The sequence below is a fragment of the Culex quinquefasciatus genome, chromosome 3, assembly GCF_015732765.1.
Source record: "Culex quinquefasciatus strain JHB chromosome 3, VPISU_Cqui_1.0_pri_paternal, whole genome shotgun sequence".
Taxonomy (NCBI): Eukaryota; Metazoa; Arthropoda; class Insecta; order Diptera; family Culicidae; genus Culex; species Culex quinquefasciatus.
The window spans coordinates 183,079,909-183,107,859 of record NC_051863.1 but is presented as its reverse complement, the minus strand read 5'-3'; the positions used below and the strand labels follow the sequence as shown (position 1 = coordinate 183,107,859).

General features: G+C 37.8%; 5 protein-coding genes across 19 annotated transcripts in view; 2 read left to right on the top strand and 3 right to left on the bottom strand.

Moving 5' to 3' along the window:
• LOC6035297 (calmodulin-binding transcription activator 1) overlaps positions 1-27,951 on the top strand; it is a 380,289-nt gene that overhangs the window by 153,592 nt on the left and 198,746 nt on the right. The window lies entirely within an intron of this gene.
• On the bottom strand, positions 381-2,051 carry LOC6035304 (UDP-glycosyltransferase UGT5). Its single transcript, XM_001845470.2, has 2 exons — positions 1,187-2,051; positions 381-1,132 (listed from the first exon to the last, which is right to left on the bottom strand). Exons 1-2 carry the CDS (start codon positions 2,018-2,020, stop codon positions 398-400), a joined length of 1,569 nt encoding a protein of 522 aa, XP_001845522.2. The 5' UTR covers positions 2,021-2,051; the 3' UTR covers positions 381-397.
• Positions 2,204-3,873, bottom strand: LOC6035303 (UDP-glycosyltransferase UGT5). The gene is made up of 2 exons (XM_038260380.1): positions 3,031-3,873; positions 2,204-2,977 (listed from the first exon to the last, which is right to left on the bottom strand). Exons 1-2 carry the CDS (start codon positions 3,862-3,864, stop codon positions 2,243-2,245), a joined length of 1,569 nt encoding a protein of 522 aa, XP_038116308.1. The 5' UTR covers positions 3,865-3,873; the 3' UTR covers positions 2,204-2,242.
• On the bottom strand, positions 4,006-5,735 carry LOC6035302 (UDP-glycosyltransferase UGT5). The gene is made up of 3 exons (XM_038260381.1): positions 5,453-5,735; positions 4,811-5,394; positions 4,006-4,757 (listed from the first exon to the last, which is right to left on the bottom strand). The coding sequence occupies exons 1-3, from the start codon at positions 5,691-5,693 to the stop codon at positions 4,029-4,031; spliced, it is 1,554 nt and encodes a 517-aa protein (XP_038116309.1). The 5' UTR covers positions 5,694-5,735; the 3' UTR covers positions 4,006-4,028.
• LOC119768863 (putative cyclin-dependent serine/threonine-protein kinase DDB_G0272797/DDB_G0274007) overlaps positions 21,926-27,951 on the top strand; it is a 46,420-nt gene continuing 40,394 nt past the window's right edge. The window contains exon 1 of the mRNA XM_038260383.1: positions 21,926-22,445. The gene's annotated coding sequence lies outside the window, so the exon portion shown is untranslated. The remainder of the gene's footprint in view (positions 22,446-27,951) is intronic.

Genomic DNA, 27,951 nt, shown 5'->3' with positions numbered 1-27,951 from the left:
ACAACTGGAGGCAAAAGGAAAAAAATGTGGAACGTGACGATTTTATGAGTCGCGACATGTTTTATTTGCGGGTCGTGGAACGTTTTGGAGCAGATTTAATGACCCCGTTTTGAGATGTTTTTTGGGAGGACGGATGAGTCCCTGGAGGGTCATGACGGACGCGGTGGCGAAGCGGTTTTTGGAGGGCAATTAAAACGGGGTAGGGTTACGGAAGTAGTAACGTTATGAACGAACTCTTATCAGCGCAAGGTGAAGAGCAGACGCTTTGTACCAATAGTAGTAGCGCAAGCAGTGAATATATCTTATCAGCAACGAAGACCTATTATCAGTCATCTTTTATGAACAGTGATATTGCAAAAAACGAATCATTTTCAAACACGCTGAATCATGAGCAATTCTACGACCTCTTTTGTTTCTTTCCTTTAGCTTTTTTAAGTTTGAACAACATTCTTAATATAACTCTTGCAATGTAGAAGTTTAAAGCAGCTATTGACATAACTATCGCTAACAGTACCAAATATACGTCCAGCAGCTGATACTGGAGCAATGACAGATCCATCGCTGGTGACCTCAGATGTGGAGCTCCTCCATGTCGAATTACGTAGTCAACCCAGTATACGGCTGTCTGTTGAGCCGTCAGCGGTCTATCACGGAATCTCTGGGATATCAACTGTGCGGTCTTCGTATACGAAGGAGTTCCCAAAACTGTGTTGATCGCTTTCGACACGCTATCCTCTGTAATATCATCGTAGTCCAGCAGATAGGAGTATCCAGCTCGTACACCCTTCTCCACGTTCATCATTTGATCGCCGAAGATCGGGATTCCAACCATGGGCTTTCCATGTGTCAGGGACTCCGATGTTCCAAGCAGTCCACCATGCGTAATGAACAGTTTGACCTTAGGATGCGCCAAGATGTCATTTTGAGGCATCCACGCCTGAATCTTGACATTGCCCGGTTGATTGGAAAGCGTCTCGTCCTCAAATTTCCACAGAACACGCTCCTTCAACGTGGAGAATACTTTGAGGAATGCGTTTCGTTTCGCTTCTGGGAAGAACTTGGACTTGAGATTGGATCCCATGCAGAAGTAGATCACACCGTGCTCGGCCTCGTCGAGGTATTTTTGAAGGTCCTAAAATGATACATTTTTTGGTTTCTTTTATCATTAATGCTATGAGATTCTTACCTCTGGTAATGCCTTGGGCTTCTCCACCTGAATACCACCAACCTCGATCATGTTCGGCGCATACGGTCTGGGACTGCTAACGCTGAAATGTTGATTCAGGAACACCAACGACACGTTCTGCATCTGCTCTTCAAACGAAATCTTTGCATTTGGGAATCCTTCTTCATACATTCGCTTCTGAACTGGAAGATAATACAACTCAAAAGCTAAACGATCCACCACCGTAGCAGCTACGTTCGCCAATCGCTCCCAAAATGACATCTGATCGGCGAAGCTGAGCAGAAAATGTGCTACATGCGACGGTGGCGCTGGCGTTCCCACCAGGTCATTGGTCCACATGGAGTTCCCAAACGTGGAGTACGTAATCAGTGGGGCATCAAAGTGCTGCGCGAATCCGTACAGCGATTCCGTGAGGAACGTTTCCGCTATCACGAGATCAAACTTCTCATCCGAGTTCAACAGCTCCACCACGTTCGGATGCTGAAGCACAAACTTACAGACCACCTCCGGAAACATTCCGTACAGCACCATCAGCATGATGGCGAACGACCCGAAGCCGGATCCCTTGTACTTGAACATGTCCTCGTCTTGGCCGGCGGCCGCTTCCAGCATCCCGGTCAGCTCGATGTCGCGGTAGTTCTTCGGCGGGTTCTTCAGCGGGAACGGACTTATGACGGTCACTTCATGGCCGGCTTCCGCGAGGGTCTTCATGTACGCTGCCCCTATTATGTAGTGAGATTTGCCGGCCGTCGGAAGGATTCCGAGAATTTTGGCGCCCTCGGAAGAGCATACCAGCCCCAGCAGGGCCAGTGCAAGCAGTGCGCGAGAGTCCATGGTGACGGGCGAGCAACGACTGGTTTGTTTCGGTAGTTGATTCAATAGAGCTGGATGCTATGAAACGATATCTTATCTTTGATGGATTGTAATGTTGATGATAAGAGTATTGTAATTTCCATTTATGGAGTCTAAACCGCTAAGGTCATGGCTATCTATCCATGAATAATATATTTCCAGCAGTTTGCTTGATTGGACATCTTTATTTTTTAACGAAATGCTTTAAGGACGTTTCTTTTTTGAACCTTTTGATTTGTTAGGTTTAATTATCTTCGTTAAGAGTATCCTCACTGTATACATAAGCAGCCATATTGATGTTATGACAAATATTATTAAAATTCCGTAAACATCTAGCAAATGATACTGAAGCAATGACAGATCCAACGCTGGAGACCTCAGATGTGGAGCTCCTCCATGTCGGATTACGTATTCCACCCAGTATACAGCTGTCTGTTGAGCCGTCATCGGTCTATCACGGAATCTCTGGGATATCAGCTGTGCGGTCCTCGTATACGAAGGAGTTTCCAAAACTGTGTTGATCGCTTTCGAAACACTCTCCTCTGTAATATCATCGTAGTCCAGTAGATAGGAGTATCCAGCTCGTACTCCCTTCTCAACGTTCATCATTTGATCGCCGAAGATCGGGATTCCAATCATGGGCTTTCCATGCGTCAAGGACTCCGAAGTTCCAAGCAGTCCACCATGCGTAATGAACAGTTTGACCTTAGGATGCGCCAAGATGTCATTTTGAGGCATCCACGCCTGAATCTTGACATTACTCGGTTGATTGGGAAGCGTTTCATCCTCAAACTTCCACAGCACACGCTCCTTCAACGTGGAGAATACTTTGAGGAATGCGTTCCGTTTCTCTTCTGGGAAGAACTTTGACTTGAGATTGGATCCCATGCAGAAGTAGATCACACCGTGCTCGGCTCCGTCGAGGTATTTTTGAAGGTCCTAAAAAAATAAGTATTACTTTGCTTAGTACGTCCCCTGATCAATAATCTCACCTTTGGTAACGCCTTCGGCTTCTCCACCTGAATCCCACCGACCTCGACCATGTTCGGCGCGTACGGCCTAGGACTGCTAACGCTAAAGTGCTGATTCAAAAACACTAGCGAAACGTTCTTCATCTGATCTTCAAACGAGATCTTAGCGTTTGGAAAGCCCACTTCGTAAAACTCCCTTTGCTTTGGCAGGTAATACCACTCGAACACTACCCGGTCCAAAATAGTTACCACCGTGTTGACCAATCGCTCCCAGAACGCCATCCGATCGGCATAACTCAGCAGGAAGTGCGCGACGTGTGACGGCGGGGCCGGCGTTCCCACCAGGTCGTTGGTCCACATGGAGTTCCCAAACGTGGAGTACGTTACCAGTGGGGCGTCAAAATGCTGCGCAAATCCGTACAGCGATTCCGTGAGGAATGACTCCACTATAACTAGGTCGAACTTTTCGTTGGAATTTAGCAGCTTAACTACGTTTGGATGCTGAAGCACGAGCTTGCCGACCACTTCCGGAAGCTTTCCGTACAGTACGTACATCATGATGAAGAATGATCCAATGCCGGATCCCTTATAGTTGAACAGGTTCTTCTCCTGGTCATCCATCGCTTCCAGCATTCCGGTTAGCTCAATGTCTCGATAGTTTTTCGGTGGGGTTTTCAAAGTGTACGGACTTACGACGGTCACTTCGTGACCGGCTGCTGCCAGTGCCTTCATGTAGGCTGCTCCGATTATGTTGTGGGACTTGGCGCCCATTGGAAGTATCCCGAGGATTCTGGCGCCCGTGGCATAGCCTACTAGGCAAAGTGTGACTAGGGTGAATATTCCGCGACCGTTCATGGCGGCGGTTGAGGTATGACTGGACAATTTTCGCTACCTTCTTAGAGCAAGAGCGAATCTCTTCAAATTGAAGTGACTGTTAGTGCATCCTCGAGAAAGTAAATAATTGCACAAAATCAACAGCAACGGCTCATAGTCTAAGTCGGTGTGTTGTGTTTCTGAGATTAATCAATCTTTTTATTTCTTTTAACTTTTGATGGAATACATTTATGATAATCTATTTTGATAGCTAGGTATAATGAAATCGTAATCAAAATACTTATAGTTACAACCAGCGAGTACACGTCTATCGAGCAATACTCAATCAGTGTCAACGCCATTGCTGGAGATCGTAGCTGGGGAGCCCCTTGATACCGAATCACGTACTCCAACCAGTACAGGGCAGTCTCCTTGGCGCTCATTGGTTTGTCGTGGTATCTCCGCGAAATGCTCCGAGTTGTTTCCGCGTACTTGGGATCTCTCAACACTTTATCCAGAGCATTTTCGATGTTGGATTCCGTAATATCTTTGTACTGTAACTCTACGCCGAATCCTGCTTTGACGGCTCTCTGCACGTTCATGGTTTGATCCCCAAAAACGGGGATTCCAACGATGGGCTTGCCATGGTACAGCGCTTCCGTTCCACTCAGCAGACCCCCGTGGGTGATGAACACTTTGACGTTCGGATGCGCAAGGATGTCATTCTGGGGTAACCACGATTGGATCAGCACGTTATTCGGCAGATCAAGGATGGATTCGTCCTCGAACTTCCAAACGACTCGCTGGTCGATACGTGCGAATGCCTTGATGAAGGTGTCACGCTTCTCGACGGGAAAGTCCTTCGAGTTGATGAACGAGCCCATGCTGAAGTAGATTGCGCCATCGGTGGCACCGTCTAAGAAGGCTTGAAGGTTCTGTGAGATAATTTCAGTTTTTTTTCAGACTTTGAGAGTTCGAAGCAACATACCTCCGGCAACGGGTTAACCTTATCAATCTGCACTCCTCCAGTTTCAATCACGTTTGGAGGATACGGTCGCGGTGAACTCAAGCTAAAATGGCTGTTTAGTAGCACCAGCGAAACATTCTTCATTTGTTCTTCAAACGTCACCCGTGCATTTGGGAACGCTCGCTCGTACAGTTGCTTCTGAGCCGGCATGTGCAGCGTACGGTACATCAACCGGTCCGCCCAGTTGACGACGGTATTCCAGAAGCGCTCGCCGTAGCTCATTTTGTCGCCGTAGTTCAGCGTGAAGTGCGCCACATGGGATGTGGGCACCGGCGTGCGTGTCAGCTCCGTAGTCCACAGAGTACTGCCGAGCGGGGAGTAGGTCACGAGCGATGCGTTGAAGTGCTGCGCCAACCCATAGAGTGCCTCCGTCAGGAAGGTTTCGACGATAACCAGGTCGAAGGATTCGTCGGATCGGAGCAGCTGCTGGACCTTTGGGTGGTTCAGCGTGTAGCTGCTGGTGAACTTGCCAAATTCTGCGTACAACGAGTACATGTTCATGAGTGGGGAAACATCCGAGTACTCGAACGGGTTCTCCATGAATGCTGGTTAGGAAAGAGTCGTTTACTTTTTGTAACACCTGGAACAAAAAAAAAAACTCACACAGCATCGTATCGTACAACTCCTCCATCACAATCTCCCGGTAGTTTGGTGGGGGGTGCTTCTCCCGGAATGCCGCAATAACCGTCACCTCGTGGCCGGCTTCGGCCAACGCTTTGGTGTACGCAGATCCGATAAAGTGATGGGATTTGCCACCGTCCGGCATGACTCCGAGAATCTTGGCACAACGAGTCGAGCCGGTGCATGCGAGTGCGATAAGAAAAAGTCTCAGTGAAGTCGTCATGTCTGGTTAAGAGTCAGTCTTGAAATGAGCGAGGCGCTGATGAGAGTAGCATTGGATTTCTTATCGCTTATCTGTACCAAGACAGGCTTGAATAAAACCGTTTTACTTGATTTTGCTAGTCATGTATTTCGTACTGTTAGTCTACCTTTTTACTCTTCTTTGGTTTAGTACCACATACATTTCTGACGAAACTTTTAACTGCCCAGTACAGTATCAAACTCACTGCAAGTGCTATGGCGGCCAACGTTCCATACACGTCCAACGCGAGATACTGGAAGAATGACAGCTCCAGAGCTGGAGAGCGAAGCTGTGGAGCACCACGATGCCGCAGCACGTACTCTATCCAGAACAGGGCAGTCTCCTTGGCACTCATTGGTTTGTCATGATACCGTTGGGAGATCAGTTGAGCCGTTTTTGCGTACTTTGGATCTCCCAGGACCTTATTTAACGCATTCTCGACGTTCTCTTCTGTGATATCTTTGTAGAGCAACTCTACGCCGTATCCAGTTTTGACGGCCCTCTGTACGTTCATGGTCTGATCCCCGAATATCGGGATTCCAACGACCGGTTTTCCATGGAACAGAGCTTCAGTGCCTCCCAATAACCCACCGTGCGTGATGAACACCTTGACGTTTGGATGCGCAAGGATATCATTCTGTGGCATCCACGGCTTGATCAGAACATTCTTCGGAAGGTTGGGAATGGATTCGTCTTCAAACTTCCACACAATCCGCTGCTTCATCTGCGAGAACACCTTGATGAAGGCGTCTCGCTTTTCGATCGGGAATTGTTCTGACTTCAAGTAGGATCCCATGCTGAAGTAGATTGCACCGTCCTTTGCTCCATCCAGGAACTTCTTGAGGTCCTCTGGCAGTGGCTTAACCTTTTCGATCTGGATTCCGCCAGCTTCGATCACGTTCGGTGGGTACGGTCGCGGTGAACTCAAGCTAAAGTGGCTGTTCAGCAGTACCAGCGAAACGTTCTTCATCTGCTCTTCGAAGGAGATCTTAGCGTTGGGGAATGCCTGCTCGTACAGTTGCTTCTGCACTGGCAAATGCAGCGTGTTGTACATGAGGCGATCCGACCAGTCGACGATCGTGTTCCAAACACGTTCCCAAAAGGTCATGCTATCGACGTAGTTCAGGATGAAGTTGGCCACGTGGGACGTTGGTGCGGGGCTACGGGTTAGTTCCCTGGTCCAAAGGATGTTTCCCAGCGTGGAGTACGTTATGAGCGATGCGTTGAAGTGTTGCGCCATGCCGTAGATAGCTTCTGTGAGGAAGGTTTCGACAATCACCAAGTCGAATGTTCCACCGGACTCCATCAACTCCTTAACTTCGGGATGGTTCAGGGTGAACTCGCTGGAGAACTTCCCGAACTCGGTGTACATCATGTACAGATGCATCAGCGGTGGAATCTCCGGGAACTCGAACGGATTTTCCATGAATTCTACAAAATATGCATTATTTACCACCTCTTCATCATTTGAAGTATTCCGACTCACTCAACAGCGTCTTGTACAGATCATCCATCACAATCTCCCGATAGTTCTTGGGAGGATTCTTCTCCCGGAAAGCCGCAATGACCGTCACATCATGTCCAGCCTCAGCCAGGGCCTTCGTGTAGGCAGCTCCGACGAAGTGGTGTGACTTACCGCCGGATGGGATGACTCCGAGGATTTTGGCACTCTGAGCCGTTCCAGCAAGGGCGAGCACGGCAACCACCAGGAGAATTCTCGCCGAAGTCATGCTTGTGCCGTGGACGGAGGTTCAGAACTGATTTCGTGAATTGAGTAACTGGTTTCGACGGATCTCTTATCTGGCTCAGCTGATATCAGTGACGACACGAGATAGCCAGAACTGGTTTATGTTTCAACTATTTTCATATCTTAAACTTTGGACGCACTTTTTTCCGACACACTTAGCTTGCACGATGGAACGGGCTCGATTGAATCAGAACTGTGAATGGCAAGTGTTCCAAATTTGTTTCAATTAAAATTGATCAAGAATAGGCATAGTACTTCTACGATGACTAGTCGTATCGAACGTCTATATCGCTGCAGAGTTGGTGTTTGTCAAATGTAAACTTGTTGGTCATTGTTTGTGAGGTATGCGATATTGCTTACGATGAGTTTGCTCAATTGATTTGGTCATAGTCTCCACTAGCAAAGAATATCAACTCGCTGAGTTTGAGATAAAAGATTTCTGTGTAATTTTATTTGAAATTTTCCTTCAGCAGAACTCCGTGCCTAAAACTAGCTCGCTGTTCCAGAAATTCTAATTAAATTTATCCAACCCCTTGTCGTCCTGTTGGTTCTGGCTGACATCCTCTCTCGAGATGTCAACGTCGTCGCTTCGTCGTCGCTGTCTCTTCCCATAATTCGCGTAATTCGCGTTTGCTTGAAATGCACGTGACACGGCCGGAAATGAAATGTCCCGCGAACTTTCCACACCGCAAGTCGCACCACTGAAGAGTTTTCAGCACACCCAATTTTCAACCTGATTTGAAGTGTCTCGACCAGCCGGGAACTCCTCCGTTGACACACGAGCTTGGGAGGGTCTCTCTCTTGAGTGGGGAGGTTAATTGGCTACCGTATCAGGCTGAGTTGGGGGAAGTGGGTTTGGAAAAACTGACGATGATGAGCCGTGAGGTTTCTCTCCCTCTCCAACGGTTTTTTGGTGGCTACAAATTTAATTTATATTCCCTTCGTCTGGGTTGGATTCTGACTGCGAAGTTGGTTCGAGTGGGGGGAATCGGCTTGGTATAGTTTGAACTATGCTCTCGAAATATCCAAACACATAATTTAATGGACTTTGTTGGCGGGAAAGTTTGTGGATCAAGTGGAGTGGGAAACATTTTGCAAAGAAGATTTTCGCCTGAATTGATTTAAATAATGAGTACAGTTTTCAAAAGTCTTGAGTTATTTCATTCTTTTATAGTAGCTTAGGCAACAAATTTTAAAAAGAAGATATTCTAATTACGATTGTTACATTTATCCAACGAGGTTTACCGAGTAGGATTAATATGACGAGTGCTGAAAAAATCAAGTTTTGCAACGAGTTGTCTTTTTGTGCAGTTCCATTGTGAAATTACATAGATTTGCACTAATTCGAAACGGCCTTCTTTTCATCGCCAAAAATAAGAGTACTGAAAAGAACAACTCAGCATCGATTTGAGTGCACAAAAATCAGCTTTTTAGCACTTGTATCGATAAACAATGTTTTTCGATACTGCTTTCGAGCAACCCTCTAACACCTTGGATAACGATTTTTTAGTGTATTTTTTTATTTGGATAAAACTGTGTACTTTTTCTATGATAGAAAAGTCATTTTCCATACAGTTTTTGCAACCGTCCATGGAAAAAAGGCTTTCAAATTACTCAGAACCTGTGTCTTGGGTAAAGTTGTAGATATTTCTTCGGACCTCTCAGAAAAAAAGTTACACTTAAAAAAATATATCTTTTTTTTCTAATTCGAATTTTTTTTCAAGAACAAATAAATTATTCAAAATAATTATTTATTAAAATCTAATTTTTTATAAGTGTAGATGACAAAAAATGGTATCTTTCAAGTTCTGGTAAAACTTGGTCAAAACTTATTTGGCAGTGTTGCCAATAATTGGGAAAAAGCAAAATATTAATAAAAACACCTGGAAAAAAGATATATTTTTATTTAAAATCAAATTTCCAATCAAAAATTTATATTTTGAAATATCGCAAAATCTTTTACGATTTTTTTACAAATTTAAAAGATTTTGTCTGATTATTTCGAGAAAAATAAAGACATTGATTTAAGTAAATTTATAGGAAATTTTATGAACATCTCAAAAAGCTAATATTTTCAGAAATGATCAAGATTGGTCATGGATTCTACAGGTAAAAAATACAAAGGTTTAACAAAACTTATTAATTTTAAGCATCTAATACTTCGAAACGGTGGATGATATCAAATTGTATGTCTCAATTTTTAGATTTTTTGATGTTTTTGGAGCCGCCTTGAGTATTTAAAACCATCCATATAGCAATAAATGGATGGTAAAAACTCCATATTTAAAAAAATTAGGTCAAAAAAGTGTTTTTTACTTTTTTTCACGGTTTTCAATTGTAACCAACTTGTGCCATAGCTTAATTCTCTACTGAACAATTTTTTTTCGAAAATTTTTATTTTTCCCGTGTTCAGGAGGTCATTTTGTGCAATTTTTGCTCTACGAAAAACTTTACTTCTCTTGTTTTAATTTTTTTCTTGTTTCATTTTTAGTATCTAAATTTGCATATATCTTGTTTAGTTTATGTTAATTTTTGGTAGTATTTAACCTATTCTATCACCTCCTTTCATTACATTTTGCCTATCTAATTTTTCATGTTTTAATTTTTTTCTTGTTTTTCACATTTTCTGCTATAAAATTGCACCGTCATCATTTAAATTGTAAAAAAATGCGTAGAGGCATAGTCTGGGACTCTAGAAAAATTACTGCATAATTATTACTTAAAATACAGGAAATGTTAGTAAAAAACACAGCCGAAATTAACGTCATTTTTTTTAACCCATAAATTTTCTAAAATTTTAAGAGTTCTTTTTTTCCAATGCTTTTTTTAAGATCAAAATTGGTTGAAAAATGAATTTTTGGCGATTTTTTTTAAATCGAAGCCCGTCTAAAGGCGGGGTTGTGTTGTAAAGGGTTAAAAGAAGCAAAATTTTCGCATTTAAAACATATTCAAAAATGATATTTTTTTCTAATACAGTATTTTTTTCTCAAGATACATATTTTTGAATATTTCAATATTTGAATATTTCGGCTTCCAAAAATTGTATGCAGACTCGATGTTTGCTAAATGTCTTTTTTGGTAATAGAAAAAAAAACAAATAAAAAAAACAAAAAAAAATTGCTAAAAAAGGCAAATTTTTTGGGGGACTTGAAGAACGTTTCGCTGGAAAAAAAAATAAAATTAAAAGAGTGTTTTACGGAATTGCAAAAAAAAATTCTAAAAACGCTTTCGAATAATCTTTTTTAAGTTATTTAGTAAGCATTCAAAATCAAAATTTTATTTAATAGCCTTTTAAATGTTAATATGGTGTTGAAACAAAGTACACAATTCAACAGCTAATTTACTCTTCATTCAACGTCAACAACATAACTATATTGCCAAAACCGTTGCATTTTTCAGCAACTCATCAAAAATTTGACCAGTTTCTTCACCTTTTCGATTGATTGATTGACGATTGCTGGCTTGCAATGGGAACAATCAGCAAATTGCCCGTCCAGATTCATTTCCAATTTATTATGTTAATTCCCGATGGGGCGGATGAGCGAGACGAGGCAGCTCAAGTGAGCTTGCAAGTATAGGCCGACTGTTGGGTATTGAAAAAAGTGTGGTCATCTACTGCGGTGCGAGGCTTTTCTCACTGTCAGAAGTCATGTTTATTTGAATATTCAAGAGATTTTTTTTTATTTAAAAATAACTCATCTTAATGGATTAATTTTCCCTGAAGAAAACGGCAAAATAAATGCAAATTTGATCATCACATATTCAATTCTCATAACATTCTTCCTTCTAACAGTCCCGACTCCCCCCTTCATGTCAGTCCCAGGTGGGAGTGAGATGATAGCTCGTGTCAGCATAAACATTCTCCCACGGGTCGTGCCCCACCCAACCTCGTTCAACCCTCCCCTAGGGAGGTGCTCATCATCGCCATCATTCATCGTTTGATTGGTACCGCCCACGCTTCATCGCCGGACTGACGTTAATCACATTATGGAGTGCCAATAAACTGAATATTGGTGTCCTGACGACCTTCCTTCCTCTCCTTCGTACCCAGTGAAGTTGAGTCCTTGACGACTGGTAGGGATTAAGAGCAGGAAACGTTCCTATTTTCGACCTATCTCACAAGAGTCTTCATTTTCAACCCAAAGCAGGTCCAAATTGAGACCAACCCCCCCTACAAAACCCAGATCGAACCCAGCAAATTAGTGGCCACTTGTCTGCTTGAAGAAGCTCCGGCGGGATCAACGCGGCAAAATCCTCCACTGACGGGGCGAAAAGCTTCAGCTTTCCGCTAGGATTACCCGCGGTGTGCTTGTGTAAGAGAGATTGACCGCGTCTTACGAAGGGATTAGAAGCAGCTGCTCCGCCGCTGACCTGGGGCAATTCTGGGCCGGGCTGGGCGAGGTTGAGGTAATAAATCTCACCATGGGAGGTGCACCTCTCTCCCTTCCCCCCTTTTCTTTGGTTGAGGCATGCATGTGCTGCTGGAGTTGGGGCTAATTTCAAGGACTTAATGTTTTACGCCGTTTGTTATGGCTCTGCACGGACTTGTAAGTGTGGTGTTGGGTCCTGCTGAGAGCGGAAAGTGTGCGCGCTCAATGGAACGTTGGAGATGAACGGTTTAATTAGAAAAGTTGGCAGTGAATTCTAAATTTTAAGATTTTCAATGTGTAGTAGAATTTCGGAATTTTTTTACTAACCGCTGACCAGTATTGATTACCTCTTGGAACAATTTTTAGGCACATATTGAAATAACATTCTATGAGGTTGTTGGAGACCTTTATTCAAATAGATATTTAAATCAGATTTGTACAACATTGATGTGACATGAAAGATAGAAAATTTTGGAAAAACCCAGGATTCCCGCCAATTTTGAGCCCAATCGGTTAAGGTTTAGTGGTCGCATTTTTCGGTAAAATCGTAGAAAAGCAAACACATTGTCTCAAGATTATGGCAGCAGGTTGCCTAGGTCACCAGCAATCTGGATCAACTCGTTGTTTTGAACGCTTCAACAAAATTTCAGAGAATTAAATTTCCTGCAAGAATCTCAAATATAGACAAATTTGGGTTAGACCTTCGGCCCTTTCCGGCAAAAGCTTGAAACACATTTTTTCCCATACCTTTTTGGCGACTTTTCCCATACAAACTTTAACGGTCAACATCAACAACAATTCGATCAAAGGAGTGTTCCGCATGTCAATTTTATTATTGTCACCCTTTGTACCTTTTTTGTGAACTGTCTGACTGTTGTGAAACAAATCCTCTAATGCTAATTTTTTAAAGATACCTATTTAGTTTTCCTGTGTTTATGAGATAATTTATGAAACTCATGTTCCACGAGAACTTGCTTTTGCATTAATCTTGTTTATGTTTTAGGGGAATTTTGTTGGAACGAATTACATTCAACTCGATTGAATTTTAGTTTGATTAAGTTTATCCATCAAATGTTTAATACATTGTACGAAAGCTCTATAAACCCTATTTTTTTGTTTTAAAATAAATTGATATCTTATTTTATGACAAAATCTGTTTTTTTAAATTTTGTTTGTTTTTGCTTAGTGAAGTGCTTTTTATATTCTTGTAAAATATTTTTTTAAGTCAATTAAAAAAGCAATTGTTTTAAAAATCAAATTGTAAAACAAGATTTTTAGAGTTAGAAATATGTTTTAAATACATACATACGACAATACATACGACAAGGCATTATACAAATTTGCTGAACAATACTAAAAAGATTTTTTTTTAAATATTATTTTGTTGCTTTCCTTCCATTTTAAAAATTATATAAAACAAATAAAGAAATTCTTTCTAGAATTCTCTAGATAAAAAAATTATAAACATTTCTGTGGCCAACAACAAAAAATTGGTTTAAACAAGAATTAAGTTTTGCAAGCTATGATAAATTTATTATTATATTGATCCATTTAATGAGTTGTACTTATATTGGTATTTATTTTTTCTCTTTGCAGGTATGTCAAAAACACGTAATATTCTAGAGTATCGGTAAGTAATTATGTCTGTCAAAGATTACCAATACATTATGATTCTAGGAGAGCAATTCTCTACCAAAACTGGAAATGGATTTTATTTGTATTTTTTGATTTGACTCAAACTTTGTGAGGGCCTTCCCTATGACCAAAGAAACTATTTTGTGTCATTGGTTCACCCATACAAGTCTCCATACAATTTTGGCTGCTGTCTATACAAAAATGGTATGTAAATATTCTGATCAACTTGGTGTCTTCGGCAAAGTTGTAGGTATTGTTGAGGACTTTTGAGAAAAAAATAGGTACACGGAAAAAAATTTGCAGGTGTTTTATCAACTTTTTTTTCACTAAAACTCAATTTCCAAAATACGTATTTTTTGATTTTCGAGATTTTTTGATATGTTTTAGGGGACAAAAATCCGCAACTTTTGATCCATAGAGAAACATGGTCAAAAAATCTGCCGCCGAGTTCTGATTTTTTGAAAAAACAGTGATTTTTGGAAAAAAATCGAAGTTTCCTGCAAAAACAAGTTTGACATTATTTTTTATTGCAAAATTGAATTTGCAATCGAAAAGTACTCTACAGATTTTTTGATAAAGGGCTCCGTTTTCAAGATATAGCCACCGAAAGTTTGATTTTAGCGAAATATTTGCATTTTTTCAATTTTTAAAAATAGTGATCATGAGTGACCACGCAAAATAGCTTATTTGGTCATAGAAAAGGCCTCCACAAAGTTTGAGCCAAATCAAAAAATACAAAAAATTGAAATGGTCGAAATCGGCCGATTTCTTAGAGAGTTACTCAGTATCTTTTTAAAATATTTATTTTGAAAATTGTTTCAAGCCACTGAATGATAATATGGCCATACAAAAACATGTTTCAAAATATTTGATGCAAAAATTATCACAACATGCTTGAAACATAATAATGTCAAAAAAATATCAATGTATCTAAGAATTGATGAAAAAAGGTTTTTTCTCTTCAAATGTTTTAAGTATTTTTTTGCAATTCCGTCGTGAAACTATTTACTTTTCCTGTCATTCTTGAACGACGAAAAAGCCTACTTTTCTGTACCAAAAATAACAGAATCGAATAGCAACACTTTTCAAAATAAATGCGGAAAAGTTTTACTTTTCAGCACTCAAATGGGTGCTGAAAAGTTGAACTTTTCAGCACTTGTTTCGAAAAGTAACACTTTTCAACATTTTTTTGATTTAAACGATTTATTGACGATTTATACATGAAAATTTGACATAAAATTTCACTCATTGTGTGTTTTTTTGGAATTGCAAAAAATGTGGTATGGAACTCGTTGCAAAACTTGATTTTTACAGCACTCTTCGTATTTATCCAACTCGGTGAACCTCGTTGGATAAATGTACGACTCTTGCTGAAAAAATCCTCTTTTTGCAACTTGTTGCATAAACTACTATTACAATACAAAAAAATCCAGACCACGCATGATTAAAAAGAATAAAAAAAACGTTGTTAAATGTATTCAAAACAGTTCACAGACGATTGTTGAAGTTTGTCTACGATCATTTTAAACTCTTGAGGCATTATTTTGCTTATTATTTTTGGGATATTTTGGAGTTGGTGAAATGAAATGAAAGTGGTGTTTCCCGAACTAACAGTATTTTTCTTTGAAATTGTGAATCCAAGGCTAAAAGTTTTAAAGAACGTTACATTGAATATTTAACTCTTTTTAAATATTAGTCTTGGCTTAACAAAAAAATTTAATACTTTTCCCCAAAAATCAGAAAATTTCAAGATTGTTTTATTTTTTTATTTTAAAAATTTGATGTTAGTCAAAAACTGCAGTTGATCAATATAATTATTAATAGTGCGTCCATCCCGGGAATTCCCGAATCCCGGGATTTTTTTATATGTTGTCCCGGGAATTCCCGAAATTGAAAACAAATCAAATTTTGGTCTATAAATTCAGATTTGGTGGTGGAACAGTTAAATACTTAGTAATCGATAAGATTTATAAAGCATTAAAGTTTGTATTTAGTATATATCAGCATAAATTTGGCTTATTAGGAAAAAATGTTAGGTTAAGGTTTCACAAAATGCTTTGCTCCTTAAATATGTTCTATTGAATTTTATTTATTCAAAAAAAGACTTAGTATTATATTCACGTATAGTTAGGATAAAACTTGAAAAAAGTATTTAATTCAAAAAATAACTTTCAATCAAAAATCGGATTCTCGAGCTAATCAGGACTAATTCTTTTTGGATTTATGTCCTGATTGTTTTGATTGATGTCGGTTACAACAGAAACAGAACAAAACCAATAAGTACACCGATTTTCATATTTATTGCTATAAAATCTCCTGTATCTACTCAGACTGCAGTCCCGATTATCTCCAGTTGGCGGTAGTGACTTAAAGATAATTTTTAAAATATGTTTTAAATATAAAACAGAAAATTCTTAACTTTGCCAAACGCCAAAGTGTTACATTGTCTGCTATAATTTTATTTCTTGTTGTTTTAGACAGTTTCAAAGAAATTGTTTAACACTTGTAGCCCCAACGGGGTCAAAAAAGTTGGAAATGCAAATACACCGGCTCTTTGAAACCTTGGAAAAAAAGTTGGAAATGCCTTTTTTATTGTCACTTAGCGTAGACGTATCTTTTTTGGATCTACCTTGTTGTAGGTGATTCTTGACATCCTTCCGGATCGAATGCAATAAGAATAATCCAAATCGGTTGAGTTTTCGCCGAGATACAGCCGGATGAAGTTGCATTTCCAACTTTTTTGACCCCCTTGGTGCTTCGCGTAAGTTTTGACCCCGTTGGTGCTACAAGTGTTAAGCTTTTGCAGTCATGTTATGTAAATAAAAAAATAAATAAATAAATAAATAAAAGAAATATTATAAAAAAATGTGGTTTATTTGAATTTCAAAGCACATCAAAGAACATTTTTAATGTGTTATAAACTATCTACTGCAGTCCTTGTTCAGATTGAAGTGTAGCTTATCACCAATTAACAGTTTTGAGCTAATTTTTTTATTTAATCTAGAAAAACATAACAAATATAATGATAACATACATTTTATGGCTGCTTCAAAAATTTTCTGGGATCTCGGGAATTTCCGGGATTCAATATTTTATTTTTCCCGTTTTCTGGGAAATTCAAAACCCGGAAAATTTACCGCCCTAATTATTAAAATATTTTTTTTTCAAAAAGGTTTTTGTTGTTCAAACAAATTTAACTCGACGGAAAAAAAATTGCCCGTACTCTTTTTGGTTCAAATGTTTCGGGTTTTGTCTTCTTAAACATATAAAAAAAAATTAATAAATGACAAGAAGAGTGCTAGGCGTCATCTAACCTAAGGCACTCTCCAGGATCCCTTCGAAAGATTGGCTGCGCTAGGGTCTGATTAGATTAGATTAGATTAGATTAAACTTATAAAAAAACTTTTATAAAAAAATAAAAAAATATGGATTTTGGCATATTGATTTTTTTGTAAAAAAATCTTCATTTAAAAATCGGCAGTATGTTTTTTTCCATGTTTTTTTTTTCAATAGTCCGAATCATAATCAACGACTTTGTCCAAGACATCAAGTCGATCAGAAAATTCCTCCAAAAGATACTGACTTCTGAACCTACCATTTTTGTTTGGACATCTAGCAAACTCATGTGAAGCCTATTATGGCAATTCTAATAACACAAAATGGCTTTTTAGGTCTTAGGAAAGGCCCCACAAATTGCGTCAAATAAAAAAAAATGCACGTAATAGACTGTTTATTTTGTGGAGAATGTGTTACCTTTGGAATCAAATTCGAGTTCAGCGAACCTTTTGAACCGAATCCAATTCAATATTTCCAAATAACATTTTTTGTCCGGTCAAATAAGAGCTCAACGGCCCAAAATTAGCAATGAAAAAAAAAGTTTCCGTGAATCGAATATCCGGAGTGAATTCGAGTGTATAGCTCAATGAGACAAAGCGTTTTTTCTCGAAACATTTTTAGAACAATTTTATGAACATTGCTTATACAGTATGTAAAAAAAGTATTTACACCCCTTGGGCACTATGCACATATTGTGATGAAACATCTAAACAATTTAATGTTGACAGAAACCTAGTACTACGTTTTGTTCAGAAACTCATGCCAGACATTTTGCTACAAAAAGCTCATGAAAAGATGATTTCTATAAAAAGTTATATAACAAATACTATTACGAAACTAAAAAAGGTGCAAAAAAAGTTTGTACACCTTTCGAAAAATTAACATAAATAATGTTATTTGTTGACAAATCAGCATAAATCCAGTCTCCCAACTTCAAATAGGCATCCTTGACTGATTTATAAAATAATTTGGATTGAATATAAAGTTTACTAACAACTTAGTATAAAAGTTTATATAACTCTGGAAATTCTATATAAAACTTATCTAAACTTAATTTTGCAAACTTTTAATTCAACTAAATGTCAATATATTACCATATAATTGCTAAATAAACATTTTGGAGTGGGTATAACACCGTTTTGGGGTATTTGTATCGATAGAATAGATTTTTCGTTGGAATTTCGTACCAACCCGGAATTACGTCGTCGGAAAATCCGCCGGCATCGAACCGGTCCACAATTCTTAAGTCAACCTATGTGGCATCGGAAAGGGCATAAAATTTCCGATCTTTTGATACCCATACATCTAGGTTTTCTATAAAACCCACGATTTTAAATACCTAGGTAAAAACGTTGTTATGGTTTTGTTTGAGCAATCTGCCAAAAATGTATGGACTTTCGTAATTTTTTTTCTAGTGGATCAAACTGGGCAAAAAGCCCAGGTATTTAAAAACGTGGGTTTTATAGAAAACATTGATGTATGGGTATCAAAAGATCGGAAATTTTATGCCCTTTTCGATGCCACATAGGTTGACTTAAGAATTATGGACCGGTTCGAATGCCGGCGGATTTTCCGACGACGTAATTCCGGGTTGGTACGAAATTCCAACGAAAAATCTATTCTATCGATACAAATACCCCCAAAACGGTGTTATACCCACTCCAAAATGTTTATTTAGCAATTCTATGGTAATATATTGACATTTAGTTGAATTAAAAGTTTGCAAAATTAAGTTTAGATAAGTTTTATATAGAATTTCCAGAGTTATATAAACTTTTATACTAAGTAGTTAGTAAACTTTATATTCAATCCAAATCATTTTTTTAATCAGTCAAGGATGCCTATTTGGAGTTAGGAGACTGGATTTATGGTGATTTGTCAACAAATAACATTATTTATGTTAATTTTTCGAAAGGTGTACAAACTTTTTTTGCACCTTTTTTATTTTCGTAATAGTATTTGTTATATAACTTTTTATAGAAATCATCTTTTCATGAGCTGTTTGTAGCAAAATGTTTGGCATGAGTTTCTGAACAAAACGTAGTACTAGGTTCCTGTCAAACTTTAAATTCTTTACATGTTTCATCACAAAATGTGCATAGTGCTCAAGGGGTGTAAATACTTTTTTTACATACTGTAAATTGACCATTCCTGAACGGTTTCTCCAGATCTCTTTATTGAAAATGTTAAAAATTAAATATTTTATCATAAGGTTTTATATATCCTTAACCTGCCAATATGTGTTTTTTTGCAATTGCAATTATTTTAAGATGAAAATATTAATGAAACCAAGTCTTTTCGATGAACTTCGATTCCGAGTTCTGCGCCGTCATCAATAGCTTTCGCTCAATCTAGCTCGAGAGCACCGTGAAAATCCTTACGAATTTTCCCCCCACTCGCTCTCTTCATCGACAAATCTCCTCCCGAGCAAACATCCTTGAAATACCACGTGAGCCTCGGCATCCTCGTTCATCGTTACCTCGACGAAAGAGAGAACCACAACAAACCACACAAAATGCCTTCACGTGGCCCGCGAATTTTCCCGGGGCTCTCTCAGTACGAATGAAACAATCCTCTCTCGCAAAATTGTTAACAACTTTTCCTCAAAGGCTGCTTCCTCTCCTCTCGCCGCGTGCGCGGTCGCGCTGTCTCACTCGGTCGCGGACCCTTTTTCCAAGGAGGGGAAAAAGCTCGCAACTTTCGTCCTTTTTCCCCTCTCTCGAAAAGCTAAGGGGAAAATCCTCGCCGCTCCAGCAGCTGTCCCTGTTTCGCTTCGGAACTCGGGAAAATCCTCGCTTTCCTCGGGTGGCCAAGTGCTTCGCGCAAAACTAACAACAGTTAGTGTCCTGTATCCTTCCGCCGGGAAAGGAAGTGTTTTCCGTTCGGTGTTTCGGTGTTGTGTGTGTTGTGTGTCTCGGTGTTCCTTCCTTCCTGTGTGTGTGTCTCACTGTCCGTCTACGTGTGTGTGTGCGTGTTCCGTGTAGTTCGCTGTGACCTCCGCGCGATCTCTCTGTACGTACGTACGTATTATTGTAAGGAGAATTGCAACGAAGAAGCGTACGGGAAGAAGGAAGAGTTTTTGGAGGTCCCTAGATGTCGTGACCCTTTGACGTGTACTCTGTGCTTTGTAGTGGTTTTAGGACCCTCGGAAAGGGGTTTGAAAAAAGAAAAAGAAGAAAACAGGAAGGAAGAGATGTTGTAATGTACTTTGACGTCATTCGTGTGTCGATGTTGTTTTGTTGAAAAAAAGGAAAAAACAATCAGTGACTGCACGTAAAGTTCAGTTGAAAGTAGAACACAGAAATTACTGATTTAAGTGTAATTCGTTGTAAAAAATATCATTCTACGATTGGAACTAGTATAACTAGTGTGAAAGTGTCTCTCAACAAGTGTATATATTCTACTGAGAAGTTTAGTCTGGATACTAGAGGACTACATTTATTCGTAAAAAAAGAAAGAATCTAGTTGCACAAAAGTACTTTTGATTGATTTAATTATTGTGCAATAAAAGTAAACAACAACAAAAATTGGGGAACGCAATTGTAGAAATTAATTGTAAGTCACTGAGAGAATATTAGTAGAATGCCCATCAAAGTATTTTTTTCAAATTTTGAATATTCTTACTGGCTTGTGACATTATTTCATGTAAAAAATTTAGGCTTTCTGATTTCAAAATTCAGAAATTTGAAATGTTTTTTTTCAAATTATTTTCTTCTCTTCTTCTTTTAATACTTATTGTTCGAACTCATCGTTCAGGGAAAGGATATCGAATGCATTCCTGGTAGAAAAAAATATTTATGCAAATATTTGATTCAATTTAAATGTTATCTTAGGCCGTTGCAAATATTTTTTGTAGTCTATGTCACTCGACTTTGATCAATCAAGAGAGGAGTGTATCTAAAAGTGAAATTGTTAGCCATAGAATCAACCATCCAATGATTTTTTTTTTCTAAAATGCAATCCACACCTAGTACATAGATCTTCAATCATAAGCTATAAAAAATCTAGTTTTTGATTTCTAGTTAGAGATAACAAATTGAAAGTTTCACAAAAATTCAAAGTGTTTTAAAGCTGGACCAATTATGTTAAAAATGATTATCAACATAGGAGAATGCATTTCAAATAGTTTTCAGTTGATTGCACTTTTTTTAGATTGAATATTTTTTAAGTTTTTTGAAAAAAATGCCTTCTAATTTTTCGTCCGGTTTGAGGGTTCGGAGGACGAGGACGACATAAACTTCAAAAAATATTTTGAAAATAAGAAGCGATAAAAATCAAACAAAGTTTTTTATTAGTGTCGCTATTTGAATCCAAGAAAAATATTTTAAAATTAATATTTACAAAAAATAGTAAAGTTTTGGTACAACAATTATTTTTTCATCAGTTTTCCACTTTTTTTTATTTTCCATTTCAATTCAATTCAATTCAATTAAATTCTTTTGTTTACTCCTGACATACACAATAATTGTGTAAATTTGAAAGGTGTAATTTTAGAACGTTCAATATTACCTCTTTTATGAAGTAATTTTACTTCAATACAGGCTATAAAAGTGACATTACACCAGAAAAGTGGTAAAATTACACATTTTCAGAGGCAAAATTACACATTTTTCCTGACATAAATGATGTACCCCTTCTCAGATGTAATATTATCATGATTTTTTTTGTGTAATTAATTCTTCAGTTTCATTAATTTCATCAAAGAATTGAATAACCATTCGTTTATTATTGTTCATAGTTTTGAAAAATTGCTTTGAATGGTTTAACAAAAATTTAAGCAAAAATACTTTAAAAAACATCTTATTTCAGATTACTCAAAACCAGGATTAGAAAAGTATTAAATACGTAGTGAATCAAAAGAATAGAAACTATGAAATGAAAAAAATAGTATCGAGATTAGATTTTGAACTCACGCACAAGTGAACTCTGAAGCACCATAAGATAAACCCACAACTTAAAGCAATATTCGGAATAAAGTTAAAATCGGTGTTTTAACGAAGTGTCACATTTAATTTCCTCAAGTTGGGTGTCGTGCAAAACCAAGTGTGTAAAACATTCCACTAAAAGCTACCGTAAATCACCCATTAACCAACTCTGATCTAATGGGGCACCACTTTTCACCCCCGTGGGTAAGGTGAAAAATTCCACCCATCGATGCCCGTTTCGCAGCACCCCCACTAATTAATGACGGGTGCGTGTCCCCGAAAATTAAAACCAAACCGGGAGAAGATTCTAATCGCGCGGACAATTTCGCTAATCAGTGAAAGCCCTTTTAAGTTAACCGTTTGTGGTGAAAAGCGAAGAAGGAAAAAAAATCAAACAAACCCCGGTGAGTGATGGTGGCAAATTAAATTAAAAACCACAATAAAACAAAGTACAGCAACGCTTTGGAAGAGAAAAAAATAAATAAAGCCGGAAAAAGGGGCAGATAAGTGGCGCGATAGGTCGTAAAAAGTGTTTCCGAGGGAGAGAAAAAAAGGTTTGGAAATTAAAACGGGGGTGGATAGTCGTATTGTGACACTTGGTTTGTAAAGTGAAGACAAAGAAAAAACAAAGGGAAAATTGTGAGAAAGAAAGTAAACTGTGGGAAAAGCGAAAAGGAAGACAAGAAAAATTGCCTCCGGAAAGTAATTAACCAGCAATATCGTAAGTGAGAGTGGAAGTGATTTAATAGTTTGTCTTTACCGGGGTTTTGGGCATTTTTTATTTGCTGTTTTAAAAAAGGAACCCTTCTTTGATCGCTCGTAATTTTAACTGTTTTATCTTTAAGTGACCGGTACGATGAAAAAAAAATATTGAAAATTTTGTAAAATTTTAATGAGCTCCCTTGGTTGATTCTCAAGGTAAAAATGAGTAACTGTGGCAATTTTTTGATAAATCAGTTATGGTTCAAGGGTTATGTTGATCGTATATCGATCGTATGTATAAAAAATCGCAATAAAAGTATCGGAAAAAAATTCCACCAAAAGGTGACCTGTCGGATCATTATCAAGTGTGAGATTCTTATGTAAAATTTTGTGACACACAGTTTTGATGAAACTAAATTAGGTCAACACCAGCTCATAAAATTATTTTTTTTTTAAATTTAGTATTTTTATTGAAAAAAAGTATTCAAACTGTTTTGAATATGATAAATATTTTTTTTTCGTATTCAAACAAACGGTTATATTGTTTTACTCTTTGACAATTTTCTATATTTTCAACCATAAGTCAAAATTGAGAATTATTGTTAACGAATGTTTAGTTATTATTCGACAGTTAATTAGTACAATAACTGTTATCACATTTTAATATGTTGTGGTAATTTGTGATTAAAAATTATGATAGTAAGGTATAATTATGGAAGTTTAAATCCAATACAAATTTTATCTCAAGTTCTTAGCCCTAATGTTGAACTGATTTTAGTAGACCTGTGTTAGATTTTCATGAATTAAATTTATTGTTAAATTTTTACTGGCAAAACTTTAGATTTTGATTGACAACACCAAAAAATGGTTATTCTTAAATTTATAAAAAGTTGTCTAGAAATTCAGTTTTGGTTGTGTAGTCGATAAGAATTTTAATGCATTAAAATTTGTATTTTGCCTATATCAGCACTATTTTGGCTTATTAGGGAAAATTGTTAAAAATTTTAGATGGCAGATCCGTTAAATGACCAGCGTTGTAAATATTTTCTATTAAATTTTATTTATTTTTGAAAGCCTTTGTATTATATTTACGTCAAAAAATAAAAAAAATCAAATTATTCGCTCTACAGCATTGCCTTGGCTTTCTCGATTATGAGATTTCTACTCGAAACTAGGTGTCCGAAAGCTTGATTGTTGAGGCAATTGCAAACCTCTTTTCACACCTTAGTTTCCATCCACCCCGGGATTCGCACTGACGACCTTTGGATTGTGAGTCCAACTGCCTACCAGCGACTCCACCAGGACAGGACCCAGGGAGATGACTCCTGCACCTAGACTGAGCTAACGACCTAACCTTTTTAGGTTAGTCCGGGGCCAACATTTACTTCCCGTCCGACGGAAGGCGTGATCAGACAAATCTCGTCTCAAAATTTGCCACCGGGACCTTCTGGGATCGAACCCAGGCCGACTGGGTGAGAGGCAATCACGCTTACCCCTACACCACGGTCCCGGCATATATTTACGTATATTTATGAATTTATTCTTTTAAAAAAATATCATATTTAACTATTTTTCATAAAACACCGGCATCTCAGGACTTAAGTAACAAATTAAGAAAAAATATAAGATATATAAGACCAAATTTTTTGGACAATGTTTTGATTTTTTTTATTGATTTCGGATATAGCAGGAACAGAAAAAAACAATTAGTAAACCGATTTCCAAATTAATTGCTCTAAAATCTCCAGTACCTATTCAGACTGAAGTCCCAAATTTCCCTAGTTGGGGGTAGTGACTTAGAGATATTTTGTAAAAAATGTTTTAAATGAAACATGAGATTCTGAATTTATCAAGCATCTTACATTGATTGGTATCATTTTATTTGTTTTCGTTTCTTGTTTTTCAAAGATAGTTTCGAAGAAATTTTTAAACTTTTGTGATCATGTCGCTTCGTTAGGAGACGGTGACTTTAGCGGTCTGCAAGTCTGCAGACTGGATTTCGCCATGTAAAGTGAAGATTGTCTAAGCCCCAGGGCTTGATAATTGGGAATAGAACCAGTTCCACCTGAACCAGATTTTCACCACCATGACAGCCATCCATTGCCAGCCGCTCCCATCTCCACCACGGACAAGGAAAAGGATTTGGAAGACAGGAAGGGTTGATGCTCCCTTTTTTAAGGGGGCAAGGGAAAATCTCCACGGTGTCCCCCAAGTAAGTTTCACTTGGAGTTGGACGGTTTTGGGAAAGGTATAAGGTCAAGAAAGGAACTAGTCTTCTAGTGTAGGAACTTTTGTGATGGTGTCATATAAAAAAATAAACAATAGAAATAAACATAATTTTAATCACACTTGAATAAAAATTGGGGTTGATTCTAAATCCAAAGCACAACAAAGATCCATAAATAATTATTTTTAATTTTTTTTAAGCTATTGAAAAAAGCTGATGGCCTTGTTTCGATTGAAGTGTAGATTATCTATTATAATTCTATGATTGTTTACCATTTCGCGGTAAATTAAAAACCTGGGATAATGGGACTCCCTAGCTTTCACAAATTTGATTATTAGGCTTTAAATTATTTTTTTTTTATATTTTTGTCCCACCTACTCAGCATTGGGGTTCAATAATAAGATACAATGATTGATTTAAATTAAACTTTGTTTCGTGTTCTAAATAATGAAAATATGAGGATGAGTTTACACATTTTTTTTGGTCACAACAAACACTTTTAAAGGATTTCGCTCGAGTTTCGTTTATTTTATGAATTCGTTGCCGGTGTGCTCTCTTGTACTATGCTTGCTGGGATTTCTTTTTAGATATTATAAGAGAGCACACGGGCATCGAGTTAACAATTTCGAATATGCTTTAAATTATTCATCAAATGCATGCTCTAAATAAATAAATAAATAAATAAATAAATAAATAAATAAATATAAAAGTGTTTTAGATTGTAATGCCTGTTACGACGTAAACTGTCCAGGAAATTCGCTATATCCTAGAATCCTAATAACTTTGCTTAGATTAGGTCTAATTTAACAGATTGATATACACATTTTTATCATGTTTGACGTTTGTTCTTGATGTGTTAACTTTGTTAATGAGAAATTATTAAAAATTTAAGAATAAGTAACATTTTCTTCAGATTGAAGTTGATTGCACAAATCTTGAAACGGAATAGCTAAGTTTTTTTTTATTTTAGATATAATTATTCATGATAATTTATTTCATAGTTCTTAAAACTCCACATCCCCTCGATTTAAAAAATATCGCAGTTCTCTGATTACATCTATGTTGAGCATCTTTACAGAACCAAATCTCTTGGTTCTGGCTGGATAGCTTAAATTATTTAATTTGCTGCTAAAATATATCACAACTTTGATGTTTTTCTTTTGGTATAGAATTTGTAATTTTAATACAAATTTCTAGTGCAGTAATCTGATTTGTGATTATTGATACGACTAAATTTCTTTAAAAAAATCAGAATTCGTAACAATTGCTTTAACCCAAACATTACCTTGTTGGCTAAAATGGATCCACATCGCAAATTTGGCAAAATCCGATATAAATCATATTTTCGTGTAAAATTGCTTGGAAATCGATTGAGCAGGGTTTGCACCAAAAACCATTTCAACACGTTTTTTTTAAACCGCCATGTAATGTGAAAGTGATCTTGATGCGGCCATCATATATGAATTTATTTTTTGAATCAACCAAAATGTAATTTATGGTTTAAATTAAATTTCGCGTCATTAGTTTTGAAAATATCAAGATATTGACGGATTTTTTTTCGCATAAAAAAACCTATTTGGAATTTATTTTTTCAATTTTATACTCATTATAAATTATTTTCTTGAGCTTCCAAAGAAGTTGAAACAAATCAAAGATTATATTAAATTATATTAGTTATGCATATTAATCTTTACCCAGTTTTCCGACACAGAAACCTTTAATTTGTTGATAGTATCCTGCCATAGCTCTATTTGAATGTCACACTGTTTTCTGATTGAACAAAAACAAAGTTTCAATTTTGACTGCTACTTTTTGAAACAAACATCTTGAAACCGTACTATGTAGAAAGGCGGTTTTGAACTTTGTTTCAAGCCGTTCCAAAAATTCGACCCCCTATTCAAACAAAAAAAAAACCAGAAGGTCCTTTTCCTGCGCCAAGTTCCTTGAACTTGCCCATCTTTGGACACACACCGGACTCACACACAAACTCACGTCCACCATATGGCGGCACCACTTTCCGGCCCAGGAAGCAGGCCAGCCCTCTGGTCGTTGGCCACCAACAGGTTTCGTGTCTGTTTGCTGGTTGGAATTTCTGAAGATTTTCGCGACGCCACCCCCACCGACGAGGACGAGTGACATACTTTTTCGGGGTTTTCTTCTTCCTCGTGTCGTCGTCGCCGGTTGGGGTCGGTTCTGCGGCGGGCGTGGGAAAATCCGAAAAAGGACTCGTTCTGTCTCGTTCGTGCCTGGGCGGAGGGGGGGGGCGTCCTCCTCTGGCTTCTGGTGGGTGGCGGTTACGAGGTGGAAGGTCCTCTTCTTTTTTTCGTGTGCACGAGCTGGGAGAGAGGAAGAGAGAGCGAGAGTGGGTGCGGGTTGCAAAATCGATAGCCAGGATATTCTTGGGCCCAGGGACACCAGACTTTTGCAATGCAAATTTGCTTTATTTTATTGTTTTTTTTTTTTTCGGGTGTCGACGAGGTGACATTTTTTCCGGGTAAAACGGTGCTTGAATGAGGCTGTTTGAAGAGGATTCTTTTGATTGATTTTTGGATTGTAAGATGAAAGAAAACGCTTCTGTTTGAACTACCTTTAGGCTTAGCTCGAACGTTTATCAAGTTGAAGACAAGATACGATGCTTTTTGCTTATAATTTGTCAATCCTGTTAAAAGTATTTTGAAACAGTGTTAGTTGGTGAAATTATAATTGTCCTGCTGCTCACATTTTCAAATAGAAGCTGGTGGTCACGTACAAATATCGATTAAATAGTTTTCTTCGTGGCTACCACCAGTTGATTTGCAATTGTAAGTTATTTCCGGCGTTCAATGTGAAATCCAACTAACAAGCGTAATCTAAAAATAAATGCCATTTCAAGCACTAAATTCTACCATCTTGGCCATAAAGTTACACGCTTTCGAAATCGATACCCCCCGGCAGGTTAAAGCACCTCGGGTTGATCCCGTCCAGCTGATTAGCGACCCAAAGTACAAAACGTGCGCCACACCGAAACGAAATATACTACTGTAAACAAGCAATAAATTAACCACCAATAAAATAAATCGGTCCAACTCAACAGTTATGTAAACACTAATTGCCACACCGGTGTACGCGTGAACCCCGCGAGCACGTGTACCGGGACGTTGGTTACATCCAGCAATTGTTTCCTAACAACAGCACACAACAACAACAGCTTTCGGAAAACCTCACACTCATTAAGGGGCCATTTACGACCACTTCGTAACAATAAATGTCCTGTTAAATTTTCACGAAACCATTCGCATGACCACCTCCCCCCGGTGAA

What these genes read in the sequence shown, in the direction of transcription:
- LOC6035304 (XM_001845470.2), bottom strand. Translation starts at nt 2,020, where the DNA reads ATGGACTCTCGCGCACTGCTTGCACTGGCCCTGCTGGGGCTGGTATGC. An exon ending in AGCCCAAGGCATTACCAGAG is followed by an intron (nt 1,133 to 1,186) that starts GTAAGAATCTCA and finishes GTATCATTTTAG; the next exon opens with GACCTTCAAAAATACCTCGA.
- LOC6035303 (XM_038260380.1), bottom strand. Translation starts at nt 3,864, where the DNA reads ATGAACGGTCGCGGAATATTCACCCTAGTCACACTTTGCCTAGTAGGC. An exon ending in AGCCGAAGGCGTTACCAAAG is followed by an intron (nt 2,978 to 3,030) that starts GTGAGATTATTG and finishes TTATTTTTTTAG; the next exon opens with GACCTTCAAAAATACCTCGA.
- LOC6035302 (XM_038260381.1), bottom strand. Translation starts at nt 5,693, where the DNA reads ATGACGACTTCACTGAGACTTTTTCTTATCGCACTCGCATGCACCGGC. An exon ending in GTTGTACGATACGATGCTGT is followed by an intron (nt 5,395 to 5,452) that starts GTGAGTTTTTTT and finishes TTTCCTAACCAG; the next exon opens with CATTCATGGAGAACCCGTTC. An exon ending in AGGTTAACCCGTTGCCGGAG is followed by an intron (nt 4,758 to 4,810) that starts GTATGTTGCTTC and finishes ATTATCTCACAG; the next exon opens with AACCTTCAAGCCTTCTTAGA.